This window comes from Apus apus, chromosome 6, assembly GCF_020740795.1.
Source record: "Apus apus isolate bApuApu2 chromosome 6, bApuApu2.pri.cur, whole genome shotgun sequence".
Taxonomy (NCBI): Eukaryota; Metazoa; Chordata; class Aves; order Apodiformes; family Apodidae; genus Apus; species Apus apus.
In genome coordinates, this window is record NC_067287.1 from 33497813 (window position 1) to 33516851 (window position 19039).

At 35.8% G+C, this 19039-nt stretch overlaps 1 protein-coding gene and 1 long non-coding RNA gene across 4 annotated transcripts in view; one reads left to right on the forward strand and one right to left on the reverse strand.

Annotated features, from left to right (window-relative positions):
* Nucleotides 1-19039, forward strand: part of LOC127386765 (uncharacterized) — a 50046-nt gene that overhangs the window by 1183 nt on the left and 29824 nt on the right. The window contains exon 3 of one of the 2 annotated variants that reach the window (XR_007889973.1): nt 17953-18025. The exons of the other annotated variant lie outside the window; for it this stretch is intronic. This is a non-coding gene — a long non-coding RNA (uncharacterized LOC127386765). The remainder of the gene's footprint in view (nt 1-17952; nt 18026-19039) is intronic. 2 annotated transcript variants of the gene reach the window in all.
* ITGAV (integrin subunit alpha V) overlaps nt 1117-19039 on the reverse strand; it is a 51107-nt gene continuing 33184 nt past the window's right edge. The window contains exons 20-31 of one of the 2 annotated variants that reach the window (XM_051624305.1): nt 18275-18422; nt 16868-16960; nt 15780-15859; nt 13560-13640; nt 12543-12648; nt 11508-11666; nt 10005-10118; nt 8345-8458; nt 8149-8256; nt 7019-7141; nt 6519-6628; nt 1117-4047 (exon numbers count right to left, since the gene is read on the reverse strand). In XM_051624305.1, the coding sequence (XP_051480265.1) occupies nt 6533-6628; nt 7019-7141; nt 8149-8256; nt 8345-8458; nt 10005-10118; nt 11508-11666; nt 12543-12648; nt 13560-13640; nt 15780-15859; nt 16868-16960; nt 18275-18422 (1222 nt within the window). In that variant the 3' untranslated portion in view covers nt 1117-4047; nt 6519-6532. Of the gene's footprint in view, nt 6629-7018; nt 7142-8148; nt 8257-8344; nt 8459-10004; nt 10119-11507; nt 11667-12542; nt 12649-13559; nt 13641-15779; nt 15860-16867; nt 16961-18274; nt 18423-19039 lie in introns of both variants that reach the window. The other variant, XM_051624304.1, reaches the window with a different exon arrangement.

A 19039-nucleotide genomic window follows, 5' to 3' on the forward strand; every position in this document is an offset into this window, starting at 1 on the left:
TAGTTAAGAGTATATTAATCTTCCTTTTCTTCATCAGCACCCAAAAAAACCCATCATGAAAACTTAATTTTATTTGACCTTTCTTTCAAGCAAAAGAACAGCAAAACAGGCAAACAATAATATAGTTGATATGGAAAAGAGGAGAGATTATTTCTTTTATTTAGAAAACATTGTTCAGTGCCTGCTGTTCTAGTTAACATCCTCTCACAGAGTTTCCTTTTTCAACCTTTGATTTGGTCACTGCAAAGAGAGTCTGCTTCTGCACAGTCTCTGTTAGACTTCAATTCATTTTGGAATCTGCAATATCACTTGTCCCCAGGTGTAATAAAGAGGTCTACAGCAAGCTAGTTAATGCCTTGAGCAATTTCCTTCCCTTGTTAATGAATTTGTCTGATGAATGAGTACGTGATATTGAGAACGTTAGGATCATATATATTAATCTCCAAAGGTTTGTAGACTTGGGTTTCTAGAAAGATAAAAGTTACATTTATTTGGAGAGGAATAGTTGAACCAACTTGGCAGCTGCAACCCTTCAAATTAATGTCGATGACGTGAATATGCACAATTACTCATTTATAAAGTTCTGAAACAAATCTGTTAAACGTGTGATAAAAAGTTTTATTGAAAGTGCCTCCAAAAGGGCAATAACATGTGGAAATTGTTTGTACTGCATTTAGATAAATGACTGAGAAGGAATTAAGAGTACACAGTAAACACCCCACTTGCAGAAATGAGTATGGTTGTAAATCAGAAAGAATATGGTACCATGAAAAGAAACACCACTTCTATGAGCATTTTCCTAACAAAAGGACAAGAAATCACTATTTTCTACAGGGATGTGGCAACTAGAGAATCTGAAATACTTTTTTTTGGTATAAAATTTTAGTAGGAAATCTGTTTTCTGATGACAGAACAATTTGTGACTAGATCCTTTCTGGTTCATGATTTTTTGACTCAAGGTTAACATGTGCCTCTCTAGCTAAGAAGGTGAGTTGTACAAATGTGACCTTTTCTTATTTAATAGACAACTGCTGATTACAACAGGGTATGAAATTTTTCAGCTGAATTAAATATACACCTAGGATAAAACAAACAAACAAACAACCAAAACCAGAATTCCTGTTAATAAAGAGGTATTTTATTCCAAAACTCTAAATATCAAAATCAACTCAATACTTAACAGTTTTCATTTTATCCAATCATAGTATTTTGAAATTGTATACATACACAGTAAAATACAACCTAATAAAATCATTCCAATTTGAATTAGGATGAAAAGAATGACTTGAAAAGAAAACCACAGCTTAACAGCTATATACTTGTTATCAGTACAAAATTACTTTTTTTGCAAGACTTATAATTTAATAAAAATAAGGTGACTTCAAATGTATATTGCTCTCCTTAAATGTACCAAAGACCTTTGAAAAAAGTTGATAGTTACTGAAAATATTCCCATTTATGTTACAAGTATTTACTACATGACTAAGAAACCCAAAATGCAGCACACATTAGTATGTTAATTTTCTGCTTGTGCAAACAATGTTCTACTGATTTAATGCACAAGCAAAACCAAAAAAGGCAAAAATATTCTATGACAAAGAATAAAATGTTACATTTTCAACACACTTGCATTATAGCAAAAACAGGTTTCCTTCAGGGACTCGACAAGGCTACCTAAACCTGTAAGGTTTTTTGAAGATTCAAATGCTACATTAGATCTTCATTTATTTTGCAAAAGCCAAGAGTCAAGTCACTCAACCTTAACGCAGCATATTAGAAGGACACTGCATGAAAAGTTAGATTTCCTGTGTTATCTAAAAACTCTACACATTGGAAAAAATAGATTGAAATACTAAATAACAATCACATGAAACAGTAGTAGCACTAGTTAACCCCTTATTGTATAGTCTCTAGTCAGATTTTCCACAGTGGACTTAAAGGATATTGTACCGATTCTCAGTAGCTCAAGAGTTAGTAATGGACACACCTTGGAATATACATTATGTTTCACCCAATGTGGGTGATGGAAAACTTTCTATACCATTCATTTATGACCTCAATTTAATACATTCTTTTTGATAATGTCCTTAAAAATACTGACCACTGCAAGGCAGAAATGCTACATCCCTTCTTAGGCAAATAAAAATAAACAGACAACTCGGCAGTGAACTAGATCTGATCATGTTATATTGCACTTGGGAATTAGAAGCTAGAGATTCAGTACCAAAGAGTTCAGATCCCACTCACATCAACAGTTATTAGAGCTCAGCATATAATCATGATCCAAACTGTGGGATTTGCTTGTGATAGAATACCAACAGAGCACTAATGGGCTCTCCCCATCTTAGAAACAGACAAGCAAAAAAACCCCATCTCTTTGCTGCAAAAGGCTTATCTGTGAGCTGCCATCACCCCTTTTTTTTTTTTTTTTTTGCATTTCTTTTGTAAAACCCTATTTTTTTTTCCTCATTAACAGCCAGCAGCACTGGACACTAAGGGTCACATTGAAAGGCAGTTGCAATGAATGTCAGGTTTTCTATGACTTCATTAGGCTGTGGAAAAAGGTCTTAGCCTGGACCTAACACAACAACTGACTAGATTTTCACAAGGGTAATGCTGCTCTGTGACTGCCATGTCTGTTCCAGGGTAATCAACAGCAAAACCAGATGTTGTAAAATTCCAAGTGCAACATGATTCCTTCAAATTGTCAAGAACATGCTGATTATAACCAAAATATTTTCAAAATACCCATGAGAGTTTTACCTTAAAGACAAGCACAGACATAAGTTTAGAAACTAAATATTAAAAATCTTCACTTGGAACAAATGTTTTATAGAGAAAGAGCATATATAATGAAATTTCTTAAAATTTCCACGTTATGGGAATCCAAGATTAACATATAAATAAGAAATTAAAACATAAAAATGGGATGAATAAAATTATAAACTTGATGCTGATATCTGAAAACATTTCCTCAAATATTTCAACTTAGGTTGTTAAATTAATATCAGAATTGACTGTGTAGTCAGGCTTAAATAAAAGCTACCTACATCATTTGGTAGTTTCTTGAAAAATGTAAACCTATAAATTAGGTCTGTTGCTTTACGTTTCCTAAATATTGCCAAATATAACAGATAATTATATTACAAAATGCATATTAACTTTTTTGTATTGATCATGAGATGCTGCAATAATGGCCAACAGGACTAATGACAGAATTTCATTAAAGATATAGCTCTTTGAAAATGTTTTCATTACCTAAATAATTACATAGCAGTTGATTTTATATTCATAAAAACAAGCTTCTGAAACATAACTCTCTAAAACAGGACTAATTATCTTGGGGTTTTTTTAATGCTTGCAGCATGCATCTTATGCACCTTATGCACATCAGTTTTGACTCAAGGACATTAATGTAATTTCAAAATACATTTTTATAGTTTCTCTCAAAGTTTTAACCTTGTTCTACTATTTATACTACAAAAACACACCAAAGCCTTTAAGTCATTATAAAATCTATACTGACACAATCACATACATAGTCGAATATTATTGCTGAATCTAGAATGTGATATCAAAGGGTTCTTGCACCACCACTCAGGAAAACATCCTGTTCAGAATCTTTCTGAAACACAAATGTTACTCTGAACTGAATTGGGGGTTTTATATCCATGTTCACTTAAGTAACTTGTATATGTTATTTACATATGCTTGCTGTTTGCAGTTTTTAACCAAACTGGAGATTAGTGGACATGGGAAAAGCAAGTGTTTGCTTTTACTGTCCAGTAGAATGTAAAGAAATAAAAATCACTTAAGTAACTCTTACTTCACGTAAGCTCTATAGATGGAAGAAGCTTTCCATAGCTACAGCAGTTGTACCAATAAAATGTACCTTTTTATCCTGAAAATCAGTAAAATGACAGTTTCCAGTTGCCAGAGTAAAATGAAGATGTAATTAGCACTGACATAAGCAATGCTACAGTATCCCTTCCATGTGAGCTGAAGAGATCTTGATCATGCTGCTTTCTTTTCATTTCTTTCTAATGCCTAGACATGCAAGTAGTTTAATAAATTTCAAGTCAACACAGTGCATACATATAATGAAAGCACACATGTAAGAATTAGAGCTATCATCTGACAGTCTCTTAAACCTCTTAACCTAGCAAGATTAGGACTGGGTAAAAACAATCTCCTTGCATATAATCAGTTGCCAAAGCGTGTGAACTAGAAAAGTCTGTGTAACTAACTGAAATTATCTTTTATAGAAGTCACATTTTGAGGCCAGGATCAAAGCCTGATTCCTGATTCTTTATTGTATTACTAGTAACAACACTAGAAGTCAAGACAAAAATAAAATCTTGGCCAAAATGAAGACCTTGAAAACTAAGTGAAAGTGGAATTACGCCGTATACCCTCATATAAACTCATCTTAACAAATCGTCTAAACCAAAAACATGTAAATGGGTAACTATGCAAGCCTAGATCTGACACACATACTGGCCCCCACAGCCTTTTTTTTTTGCTGCCTCTCTTAATGACTTAAATGCCATCATGGTTCATGGCGTAAGAATGGACTTTACATAGACAAGCATTTGTGGATTTTGAATCTCAGAAGGGATGCTGAAATGAGAGTTGAATCCAATTGTTAATTTCAGAGAATTCTGGCTTTACAGGGCATTGCAGTATTTGCGGGGCAGATGCAGATTGGAACAAAATCCCCAAGCTGCAAGTACCCAAAGCTAACCACAATTTGTGTCCTTTTAAGAACTTGTCTATACAGAAATCTCACTGCTATAATTACAGTAGAAGTCTTCCTTTCTGTATTTTGCTGCATACATACAGGGAGTTTATAATATAAATTATTGCCTTTCTGGAATAGGATAAGCACATCTGATATAAGGTATCTCTGAAATAGTCTAAGTATGTCCAATCTAAGATTTATGCAACACAGCTACATGTGATGGCAAGCCAGACAACCTCCTAATTTGCATTAAATATCTACTGAAATGCATAGACAATGTTCTTGTGTTCTCTCATCAATTGAAGCAGCTTCATTTTACCACATCAATGCTAAGGTAAATAAACTAAGATTTATGTAAACCTGGGGCTTTAAACCACTGAACTTTTGGTACATGTAGCAAACAGTGAAACAAAATATTTAGTGTTTTTTCTGGTAATGAAATGTATTGAACATCATGAAATGTCTATGCAATGAAATGTCTTTTGTGCAATGAAACATACAGTGAATGAAACAATGGAAGAATGAAATGAAACAAGCCAAATCAGCCTTCTCTTTTGAAACCTTTTTGCATTGCCAGCTATACTCTGCTTCATTTTGAGAAGCTCACTGTTCTCTCAGGGCAGGTGGCAAGGCAGGCATGAGTGTGGACAAAGTGCTCCCGATGGAATCTACATACATTTGGCTAGCAGACAGTGTAGTTTAAACAGTCCCTGTATTACTCCATCCTGCTTTTGGACATGGTCAACCACACAATGTGAAAATTAACAACGACTTCCTCACAGTGCATAAGATAACCTGTCATAAATTATTCCCTTCTTTGGTTTACCCAACAATGAAAGGTGTCCTGAGTAATACACAGACATAACTTCAAGCCTTGTGGAGCTTTGACTTCTGGACATCAAGGCTATGTTTCTTCTCACAAGACATGTCTGTTGGTAGCCACAGTCCAACATCTTGTCCCTAGCAGTACCTGAATAGATCCATGCTGTCAAGAATTCTGAGGAACACCTGGATTCCATGCTTTAAAAATACACAGCAGAGTCTTTGGATCTTGCTCAGAATATTTGCACTCAGTCCTATAGAAAACGCATCATCCCCACCTTTCTACCATTGACTTCCATTTCTGTAGGCTCAGTAAGAGACCCTGGATCTGGAGAATGGTATTTGTAAAGTCTAAAGGGAAACCACCAGACAAATGACTGATCTGGAAGGGGAACAGGCATGCAGAATAGGTATGAGATGTGAGTGATTCCAGTGATTCATCTCTCTCATATTTTTTGAGCAGGAGGAAATAATCAGCAGAATTAATGGGTCAAAGAATATTCTTCAGTTTTGTAAAACAAGTTGTGTTCATATTTTATTATGCAACTGGCTCACAAGAGCTAGGAAATGAAATGTAGTGTATGATAACACAAATATATTGAAGCTAAACATGTAATCCCACAAGTACCTACGGAAGCTGTTGGCTTCAAGAGCAAACACAGCATCTGTGTAGCAATGCATATAAAGTTGGTCTGTGAATCAAAAAAGATGTCTCTTCTATCCCAATAAGCAAATCATAGCACTACATACTACTTTTCAAACACAAATCAGTGCAGATGCATTAGTCACATATATGAACATAATTAATACAAAAAGGAGGATTTAAATATTTTGCTCTCATTTTGTACATGCTTCTGAGACCAACAGCTTTGCAGTCATGAGTGTTTTTTCTTTAACAGGGAAACCAATATTCGTAACCAAGAAGTAGGCATTTTAAAATTTCAGAATGTCTTACAGATAAAACTCTGCTTAAGCTTCTGATGTTCCTTCCCCATTCTCATGTGGCTGCAGCTGTTCTCTTTCTTGCTCTTCCTGTGGTGGTCTCACACGTTTGAAAAAGCCCATCTGTGTTTCAAAGAATGATGAAGAAATTGCACTGTGATTTATAAAATATATGCACATTCTCCTTCCTTCTTGAGCAGATCTTAACTGATTAATTACTTGCTTTTTTTTTCCCCTTCCTACTGTCTTTTCCCTTATTTTTGACCTCCAAAGCCAGTAGCAGCTGAAAAAAGGAACTGATTTAATAAGTTGGCACAATCACACACATTCTCTTTTATTCAACTTGCTGACAAAGCTGAGAAGTTTTTATAGTTATCCAAAAACTTAACTGATTCAGATTATTATGGGGAGCAAGGTATTTCTGCAAGCTGCTTCTGCAAGTTGCTAGTACTATTTGAAGTAATAGATCACTAGTAGAGAAAATAATACAAAAAACCCAAAGACAATACTTACCCTATACATAACAAACACTAGAACTGCCAGGAGCAATAATCCTGCTAGGACAGCCAAAATTATAACCCACACTGGCACAGGCATAGGCTGTGGTTGAATGCCCCATGTAATATTTGTAGTGACCTAATAGAAAAACACAACAGATCATAATTTGCACAGCAGTGACCTACAGAGCTCATTAATGCAGTTTAAATCTTTCATATTTTTACTCGATAGTGTTTAAGATAATCTTAGTCCATCATAGATTTTTTCTCTCCAATGTGAGTAAACAGCTACAGATGAATAGTGACATAAAGGCTTCACTGACCCAAATTTAATAGGATTTGCAAGTTACATAAAAGCACGTTTGGGGGTTTGAAGGGTTTGTGCTTTGGGTTTTTTTGCAGTCTGCAATACCATGGCAACATGTATTCTGTGATCATTGATGATTTTCAGTGGAACTGCAGTAATCTGGAAATATTTGGGTGTTAGAAAAGATAATTCTAGGCCTTATTTTCTTAAAAGGCAGTATTCCTTGAAACAAAAACAACAACAAAAAACTAACTCCAGAAGGCTTAAGAGACAAAAAATAATTAATCATTGGCATTAGCAACCATACTTAAATTAAACACAAACCTTTTATGCTATAGTGTTTATCAAACACTTAATTTGGCAGCCCACAGAAATGACCTATATCTTCTTTTCTCTTTGCACCCTGCTTCCTTTCTCTTTGAAGCCCTCTAGAGCACAGATGTTCCTCTCCTTCCACCTTCACATTGTACTTCATATAATAAAGGTCCATTATTCAAAAGCTCTAAGTGCTACTACAATAGAAAATTTTCAAGTAGAATATTTCTCTTAACAAGAATGGCATTAACAAGAACATTCGGGCTGTGCATAAATTTTTTCTTTAGGTCTTCAAAGATACAAATACTGTTAATTCAATTCTAGTTTTAGGAGAAAAAAAAAAAAATCTGTTTTACCCTCAATTGCATGTGGCTAACTGAAATTAATACACAAACCAAATACATGATAACATTACAAATATACCAAGCCACAAAAAAGCTATTCAACAATCACCGTTCTTCTTTTGATTTCTAAATCATTATCTTATTATGTGTGGTAACTCAATCTGGATACAAGTTACTTACTACTGTGGAATTGTGGATGTCTTCAAAGGAAAGATTCTTATAAGGGAACTCTATAACACTGAAAGAAGCAGATGATTTGAGAGAATAGGAATGGTTCTGATTTTCTTTCTGTGTAAGAGAACACAAAAATTAGTATTTGATATGGATACAAACATCACTTATATTTCAGAAGCAGGGACTATGTTCTCTCACTCACATTCATGAAAGTTTGGGTCCAAAGGCGTGATTTTAAATACAATATTGCACTTTTTCCCCTTTCCAGGTGACCAACTTGACAGACTATCTTTAAACACTCTGCTGTTCCACAGCCCTGCACAGAAAAATAGAAAGGATATTCAAAATACGGAAATATTTGACAGGTCATTAATCACTTTACTCATATACATAAATTAGTCCCCTTTTCCTGACAAAGCACTATAAACTATTCAAATATATTAAATAAACCCCAATTTTTAATAACTCTTGTAGTGCTCTGTAAGTTTGCATTCAGGAAAATACTATGTGAGCCACTTGGATCCCAGAGGTGAAACAGCTGACATTAGCTTTAAGGAATTTATTTTATCTATGCACATATAAAAAATGTCAGAGGGTGGGAAGGCCATTTCTGGTCAATCCACATCACCTTCCTCCACTTGTCTTACAAGGGAAAACTCAGAACAATTAACTGCACTTGGTGCCAACAGAACATGCCCTGTATTCAACAAAAGTCTTTCAACTTTGCTGGTTGACCTAATCTACAAGCCACACTTAGGACAACAGAAGTTTAATTGGCCTTTCTCAACCATATTTCCACTAACATCCACCAGATAACCTTGATCTTACACCATCAGTAATTCAAGAAGAAATCAGAGCAAAATAATACTTAATTTTAGAAATTTCATTTTAGCTCTACTATAGATGAAAGCACTGGACGGTGTAGGTACATCTCCCAGTGTAAGAACAACTCTGTGAAATTATGAATGCCGGATATTAGTCTCCAAGGTGAAATTCTGCCAAGTTACTAGGAAGATCTGGCAAAAACCAAGCCCTTTAAAAATAATCCAAACCCTTCTGAACTGTATTTATAGATAATGAAGAGTATCTGCAGCTTATAGCTAAAAAAATAGTCACTTTTCTCACAATAACACCATAAGTTAAGTGCTATTTTCACTGTCCTTGTTTAGCCCATTTTTTGTCCTTTCCTAAGTCTAAAAAATTCTGGAATCAGGGTTGTACTGTGCATGGGTCCACCTGGAACTTCCAAGCATTTCTGTCAGCAGCCTGCCTGCCCAAAGCAGGGATACAATCATTTCTGCAAGTGCAGTTACTGACAGTGATACGGCAACATATTTACTTGGTATTACAGATGATTTCCTATCTTTTGTAGAAAGGACACAGCCTCCACATGTCTGACTGCAGGATGTCCACTGATCAGCTAGGAAACAGGTTGTGAAATAAACTGCAATTTGTGGGAAATATGACTGCAGCACTCACCTGCTGCTCAGTTAACCTATTTTGCAAGCCTTCCTCCTATGAAGTATTGATTTTCAAATTCAGAGAACAGCACAACATAGAAGACTGACACTGAATGAAGTGCCCAACAACTGTTGCTTTTAAAGACTTAAAACAGCACAAAGCTGTAGGCATGTGCCTCATGGGTTGACTAGCCTGAGGAAAACTGATGCACACAGGGGAAAAAAAAACCGAAACAACCTTCAAATAGAAGAGCTCCAGAGCATGACTTGTTTGTCTGTTAACTATTTAAATACAGAACGTGGATTTTCTGAAATAATTCTTCATGACATTGACCTTTCATCTCTCAATGATAAAAAACAAACAAAACCAAAAGTACTACCATGTCTCTGCTGAAAGCTTACCAAAGTTTGTACATCTCCTTCAATGGCAGTTAAATCCCTTCGGCTGATACGATGGTCACGATTATCTTCCCTGCTAAGTGTTTCATTCTTATCATCATCTTTAGAAGCAGAAATCTAGGATACACCGAGGAAACCCCAAAAATAAATAGCTCTTACATTTCAATATTTGCACATTTCAAAGTTAAGGTCAAGAAAAAAACAAGTGATCAGGTTTCTCTTTCTTCCTGTCCTAGCTGTTTTCTTCAGAACCTGGCTTTACCTTCAGCTGTAATTAAGATGTTTCTCCTGCCTTTTCTGAATCATTCATGCAAATTTCTACTAAGATCCTACAGAGCCTTGAGTATCTTAATTCTTCTTCAGCACAAAACCTTTTCACGTATCAAAAAAGGTACTCTTGGGCTGCAATAAATATTTCAGTTTTGCAATTTGTTATTGAAGATTTTCCCTCACAATTTCAGGTTTTAACTCAAGAAATAGGCCTAGAAGGGTACTGATGTACAGCATACCACTGTACCTGCCCACACATGCTTGGACAGAGACAAAAGATTTTTTTAGTAGAGGCTTGAAAAAGTATATAGTGGGTTTAATAAATTAGTTCAGTAATGTCTTCAAAATTCACAATTTATATTTTCAAGTTTACATATGGGACTAGGCAAAACCATGTTACTCATCATCTACATAACAAATTTACATGATCAAACTTAGAACTGTAAAAAACATGATTAGCAATGGTATAGCAAAAGCACTGGAAATCTGCATTTACATATTCACTGAAGTTGCTTTCCATTTATCAAAGATACATGAGTATTCTTTGTTGTTCTACATGTTTAACATCTTCCTCAGTCTTTTTATAGATATGTTAGCTTAAATTCTTCTAAAACAAACGTATTGATTTTTACTACCACTTCTAAACTGCCTTGGAATTCTGCTCCCTACACTCAATTGACCTTGATGTCTCTTCTCTGCTGTTACTTTGTGTAGTCCACCTTAAGAAACAGATGTTTCTTCTGCTCTGTGCTCTGCAAACTGCATGTTTTGTGCCAGTGACAGCATATTTTTAAGCTGAAACACCCCTATTGACTTGCGTGGCATTTGGATGAGGGCTTAGATAAGTAAACTAGTAAGGGAAAAAAAAATAGTGCCACTCTCTTGCAAAAAATTAGCCTGAGAAAATGCACCTAAACAGCTCAGAAGCATCTGGAATATTTTTGCTCACAACCACATGCAATAAAATTCCATTGCTTTGCACTTAGAATTCATATGGTGCAGTCCTAAAGAAAAACATGACCAAAAAGAAAGGGGACAAATTTATCTTTGGGTTGACAACCTATTTTCTGCCTTTTATTTTACTTGCTCTACACATGAACAAGTACTATCAAACAGCTTAGTCTTGTTTCTCAGCAACAGACGAAAACTCAGTGTTAGATATTCTCAGGTATTAGGGTATTTCGAGTGTGTTGCCAAAGCAAACATGCTTTGTTCCACTCAAAAAGTTATGCTTACCTTAATTTTCAATGGATTGATTTCCATATCAGAAGTGCAGTTCATGGGACCATCTATTTCATACCGAACAATATACAACAGTGTGTCGTTTTTGTATTTGTAAGGCCACTGCAGAGTCATCATCACTTTGCTGAATGCACTTGGACCATTGTTTCTCAGCTGATCATGAAAAGAATTTTAACAGATGTAAAAAAACCATGCTGCCTTCTTTCTTCATGTACATCTAGTTATTTTATATTTGAGCCATAAATGAGACAGCTACTACACCCACCCCTAACCACTTATGACAACAGCATCATCAACTTGACCTAAAATTGGTAGCTAAAATTCAGTCCCCCAACAGATAAAACTTAAAATTACTTTGTCATTTGATAAAAATTACTTAGAAGAAAAGGTATATGGCTTTGTTTTTTTGCCTTGAAGAAATACTTATTTTTTTCCTTTTAATAAATGTACATTTCTTGCAGCAGACTGCAGGACACACCCACTGGAAGTGTCTCAGCCAAGATACTCTGAGCACAAATACATGGCCATAAGTTACTTTAGCTAAATGGTCTCTTAAGCTCTAGGACAACTGTTATTCACACAGCTCTCAGTAAGTTCTGTTGAATTAAATGATGTAGATTAAAGCTGTGGTCCTTCTTTGAAGAAAATTTTAAATACTTAAAATTTTTCAAGGCAAAAGACTTCACAATAGTTATTCAGAACAGCTGGAATACAAAGATACTGAATAATTTACAGCCATGAATCAATTTTCCAAGTTCAAGTTACTTGGTATGTTTTATCTAAATTTGAAAGGGCTAGAAAATAAAACGTGTAGTGATGTAAAAAAAAAAAAGAGCCTTTTCCATTTTGACTAATTGTGGGTATTTCAGCCCTTCTTGCAGATAGCAATTACTAACTGAGCATTTAAAATAAAAAGAAAAATAAATCTTTGTTCCCATGAAAGATTTTACTCCAGAGACAAGTTAGACCAAAAGACTACTTTTAATTTGTCACAAAAATATGTAATTGAAATTAGTAGTAATTCCATACCTCATAGATATGCTGAACTAGAGGCCCAATATCATCTTCCGTTTCTGGGTTCTCCTTCGGCTGCCAATTTGCAATTGGAAGGAAGATATGATCAGGAGATGACACACTAAACAGTGGAGCAAACAAGTCGTTATTATAAAGTATGAAATTATGAACTTAATTTTCTAGAATATCTCAAAAATCCACACGCTTAAAATACAATCTCAATTTTTTCATGGTCTGCATAGAGAAGTGGAGCAGAGTTTGAATGACTTGTATATTAAAAGTTCAGTTTTCTTCTCTAAATGAAAAAATGAGTCTTACATTTAGAAACATTTATTTTACCTGTCCTAAACACTGGATTCATCCTACATCTAGTAAGCCATCAGTGGAATTATGATACATACATATCATCCAAAAACCACACTGTGAAATACTGTGATAATGACATCTTGATGTAGGCTTAACAATAGACTCTTAAGAACAATTCAGCACACACTAAAATGGTGAAGCTAGCAATGTTTTCCAGTTGTGCCATCCCCTCACCTCTCAAATATTTACAAAGTTAGATCACGGTAATAAATGCAGTAGAAATTTTTTAAAAAATAACTTTTAGGTGTGCAGTATAGATTTACTTCAAGCAGAAGTCATGGAGGTAATGGAATCATTACAATATTAATACCATGCTTAATACTGAGGAAGGTGAGGGCATTGCAAACTTCTCTTTCATTGCATCTTCAGCTTTGCTTTTAGAAAAGGTTGCAGGGGTTCTCAATGAAAACCTAATCAGTTTGTGGAGGAAAGTGATGTGTAGACATGTGTGCAACTGCAAAAATGAGGGACTTCTTTTTACTTTGAAAACACCTCTAGTAACAGAAGTACAACATCCCCTCATGGAACTAATGTTTTAATTATTCAGAATTATTCAAGATCAGAAAGTCCAAAGGGTGGCTAGAGACCTAAAAGTTCATTCATAAAGAAACAAACATGCAATACTCATTTTATACAGACATTTATTAAAATAATATCAGTGCTTACCCTCTAATTTCAACAGCTGCTAGAATGGCAAGGTCAGCCTGATAGGATACTACTGGGCTTAGATTGTCATACAGGTTGGAACTGCAGAGAAAGCGTAAGTTAATTTCTTAAATGAAATAAGCTAAATATTTTTAAAAACCCGAAACTTAAAATAATTGTATGTAATATCATGATATGACTCCTGAGCGACTGCAGGAAAGCACATTTACTAAAACTAAGGAGCACAATCCAGTAAGTTCTTACTGAAATGCATGACAATCCCATCCCTCTATACAAGTGGGAGGTGTCTCTGCAGGAAGAAGTGAGTAAGGAACACAAAGCTAGTACTGACTCTCTTCCTGAGCTGCTGCATGTAAACAAGATTGAAATGCCAGTGCTGTGGGATAACGTCAGCTAGAAAACCAGCAGAGCTTCAAGTTGCACTTGAAGACATTTGATTTGCTCAGAAACCTGTTGGCTATGAGCTAGCCCCAAGGCAAAAAAGTATGCTAGGACTACACTTGCCTACCTGTCTTCAGTGTTTAAGCCGGTTAACAACCCATTCAAACACGCCAGATATACCAAGAGATGAACAGATATCAAGGCACGTCAAGTCATTCATACACAAAACATATTGGGACTTTCTTTGTTAACAGAAAGAAATGCTAAGTATGCTCCTCGTCCCCTCAAAATGAAGCTAGAGACAGAATTCTCATCTCCTTAGACATATCTGATTGTCAGCCTAACCAATTTCCTTTAGAAATACCTTCTTAAATCTTCTAATTATCCTTCACTGCTGTGGTAGTAAAAAAATAAATGGAAGTGTTTTCTTCCTAACCTATAATTACCTCATCCTTTCAGAGACTGTAGTTGTTTTGCTAGGCATTGTGGCAGCTTTAGAAATCTATCTTCGTGAATTTAAGACAACTAGGGTGAACTTTAAAACCTCTGCAAGACAGTACCTTGATAATACCTGTCACTATAAAGTGTGATTACCATGTTTGATTGCATCACTGTTCTCGCATCGACAAGTCACATGAGGAAATTCCTTCCATAGAAAGTGTCAACTGTTACAGGAACATACTTTCTCTTCCGTCAGAGAACCATGACTTAAGCAACCTCACTAGCTGTTTTTTCTCTCAGTGAAAGGTAGTTAGTGACCACAGTTAGCTAAAGGCAGACAGAGGCCCCAGAGAAGATCACTTTCTGTAACGAAGAGCTAGGGTCACAGGCCAGTGGCCTAGCTTGCTAGCTGATGGAGAAGAGGGGGAAGAACTGGAACAGACAGATATGTGAAATCAAAGATATTTAATGCTGCCAAGGCCTTTGATCACTATAGCAAACTTCTCCATCTTAGAAATATGATGCCAGGTTTAAACTTGTTTAGCTCTTACAGATGAAAAATGCATATGTGGATGAGAATAATTTATTTACTACTTTTAAAAAACTGTGGCCCTTAAAAGGGAAAAGAAGCGTTTGGTCTACCATGGGGAAAAAAATGCACTAGTATTTGTATTGTCAAATAAGAAACAAAGCTATATTGACTTGGGTTAAGAGCTTCTGTTGATCACATCTCCAAATCTTAAATTAGGTGTAAATTCATATTTATGTATCATATTTGTATGAAGGCACTGTGCTTCTCTTAAAATAGGAACACTACTTGCTTTTCCACTTATGTTTTCGACTCCATTAAGCTGGCTACCATACAATATGTAAAATGGTTGACTGCATGTTGCTTCCACTCAAACCATCACATGTATTGTCTTTTCTGCAAGACATATACATCATCCTTAAACATCTAAAATTTGAAATTCTACCTTTGCATGAGAAGGAATTCAGAGTTCAAACACCAATTTTAAAACAGGGCTAGAAACCCAAAGACATAAGTCATACTGTGGCACAACACAAGTGTCAGAAGATCACAACAGTATGCAAGTACAAAAATATCTATTTTTTCCTGAAACGCTTTATTTGGTTTTGTTCCTCATTATTAATATTTCACTTGTGCCATGGTCTGTCTAAAAGACGTAAGCAAAAGAAACTGCATTCAAGCAGAAAACTGTCTTCTTACATTTTTCCTCTACTTTTTAAAACATAGTTAATTAAACATGTGGCTATTTTTCAAACACTTATAAAGCAAAGGCCAGAGAATTGACCCAAAGTGAAGCTACCTGGTCAGTTCACACTATTTGCTTGGCACAGTATCTACCAGGTGAGGTGCGTGCTCAAAGAACTCCATACCTTCGGATTTGCAAGTCAAACTTCACAGAGGTGTCCATTTCAGACTGCTGGTGCACGCTGAAACGCAGGCCAGCTAGTAGCTTTAGAAGAAAAATTACTGTGGTTCAGTGGAAGCACAATAAAACAAGCAATAACGTGTTCTTAAGAGTATTACACTAGAATGAAACTGCTTGAGGCACATGGTCATGAAGAGAACACACGCAGAATTGTCAAATAAAGCTGTCCAGTTCACAGACTAGGAATCTCTCTGGAGACTTCAGCCACTACATCAGTGCCACAAAACAGAAACGATGCTATACTTCCCTTGCTTCAACCATTTGTACATGGAACTCAGCATCCCTATGTGTAGCAAAAAGCACTGTAGAACAGGACACACTTTGAACACTTGTAAATTCAGTTCCCAAGGTTTGTTCTAAATCAGTGCATGACAGGGCTTCAACATCTGTACACTTCAGCTTTCTATACTTTGAAAGACCTCGGAAATCGCATTTATTCATCTACACAAAATGTCTCTTGGAACAAAGGCACCATCAAGTTGTTTATAATTGTGATGGATTTTCACTTCATAGAATAAGACTTACTGTGTCATATCATCTTAATATCTGCCAGGTCCCACTAACAGATCTTTTTTTTTTAATGCCTCCGATTTCAGCTACATTGGGTGGAAGTACAGAGGTCTCAAGTAGACAAAAGTCTCTCGTGCTTCACAAAATTAGGCAAAAGACAGAAGCACTGTTAGGTTTCCACTAAGAGAAAGGTGTGTTATGAGCAGGCTCTTTATTATGTACTAAAAAATACATATCAGATAAACCTACATACAAACTCATGAGGGGGCAGAGATCATTAATTCCTTAATTAAGTACTCCTTTTGAGTTGCATGAAACAACTCAAACAGTCCCCTTCATCCTTTAATTTCAATAAAAAGTCGTAACTAATTACCACTGAACTAACCAAATGTGGGCAGCAAAATGTCAGCTATATCTAATCTTGAATTCCTGTGAGTAAAAATCCTGTCCAGACACTAATGTAAGAAAAACACCACTGGACTCCTGCTTGAGCTACCAGGCATCTGTTGGACCAAACTTTACCTTAGTTCCTGCTTTCATGGGATTTCCTAGGTCACAAACTACCATGCGAGTTTGATTCTCTGTTTTAAATGCACATGACAGTCTTGCTAAAGCCTGCAATAAAGCAAATATAAGTATTAAGGAATGTTATTCTTTGCATCTCGGCACCTGGATGAAATTCTGGAGAGAAGTTCTCAATATGCTGCTTTAATTTCAATATAATGTCTCAGTCCTAACACAGTCAAGCACTACAATTAAATAAAATCCGAGAATGAAAGTCTCCATGGAGACAAATACTTTTGAAATGAGACAGATGCTCTTTCCAATATTATAAGAAGAGAAATTCAGTACTGTTATATTGGGTAGCACTCATGATTTCTGTGACCTAAAGCATTTCTCCACATTATTTTTTAAAACCTATGTAAAGAAACTTCGGCAGCCAGGCCAGGATTTCAACTGGTCATGGAAAAATAAAGACTGGAAGACAAAATAATGTGGATACTAACTTGCTTACTCAAAAACAGGTCTTAGAGGAGCTATATGATTTTGGATAAAGCCACATGACAAAGCTCTAGAGCAGCAGATGCAAACTGTAGAACCAAACCCTGTCATGGTGCAACATACATGAAGAACATGGTATCTAAGTGGGAATCCTTTGATAGAAAGGGAAAATAGATTCCCCCTTAACATTCTGCACCTGGCCAGATACACTGATCACATTTTACAATGAATAAAAACAAAGAATAAGAAAATCTGGAAGTTTATTACTTGCATATATCTATAACGTGCTAAAACAAAATTGGGATTGTACCCGTGTGTCTTCAAAGAAATGATAGAATGGTTTGGGTATGAAGGGACCTTAGAGATCATGTAGTTCCAAAACCCCCTGCGATGGGCAGGGACACCTCCCACTAGATCAAGTAGCTCAGAACCCCATCCAACCTGATCTTGAAATAGAAGTTACAGACATTTTATAATAAAGTAATGGGAAGTAAGGAAAAAAACACTTGAGTATTCTGTGTAGTCAGGATAACTGACACCCAAGACTTTCTACGTACTTAGGTGGAAGAGAATAGTAATACCCAGCATCTCTTTTTGCCTCACAGCTGCTCAGCTCTTTACCTAATACGTGACATGCAAAGTCTAAACTTGAATAAATTAACAACAGCACTATTCCAGGTAAGACTTGTAGCAGATAAACTGTGTGTCAAGCTCCAGCACACTGATAATTCTCATTTGTTGCTGGCAGTAGGCTCTTAAACTGGAACCATCAAGCCAGGTATTATAAGCCTCTGAGCTTGGAAGAACCTTATCATTTTTTAAGATTGAAGCATAGAAGACACCACTGACAGATGCTCTCCCACAGACTTCCATAGCAGCTCCTGAAACTTCACTACTCAAAGAAAAAAAAAATAGTTGGAACTTTACCTCGTTGTTACGAACAACACCAATGAAATCTGCTTGGGGTGGAACAATGACAAAGAGTTCTGCTTCATAGGCTCCTTCTCCTTGATTCTGAGCACTGACAACTAGTGTCAAGGGATTGTCATCACCAATATAGATCTGCTTCTGATCACTACAAAAAATACATGTAAATATGAGCTCCACATTCAGCTTTTAAAGCGTATTGAACTGGCTGGACTTACAGAAACAAGACACATTCTGAAATTACACAAAGACATAAGAGAAATCTAGAGGCAGTACCTATGTTTCAGGAATATTAAGAGTGCTCTACACTATGTTTAAAATAAAAACTTTTCTACGATCACCAAAATGGAGCAAATATGACAGGCTGTATCCTAAGAATCCTTTTGAGAAAACTTACAATAAACCACAAAACCACTGACACCTTTTTTTTAACCAACAGCAAGCAATTACAAACAGCTAAATGACTTGCACATTTTGAAGGACACACCTACCCAGCAGAGGTACAAGCAAACAATTATACCAATAATTGATGGAAGGCTCAACGACAGAATACAGCCAAGACCCCTGGAATACATTTGCTCCAGAAAGAAAAATAACATCTTGGCTAACAACATATTTTTATTTTACCAACTGCAAGGAAACCTAAATGTACCTCTGCTGATAAAAAAAGTTTCTGACACCTTTGCATAAATTAGCTTGTTTGTGAACTGTACTATCTACATACATGTGCATATACCACAGCTCTGGACTAAGGCCATGAAAAAA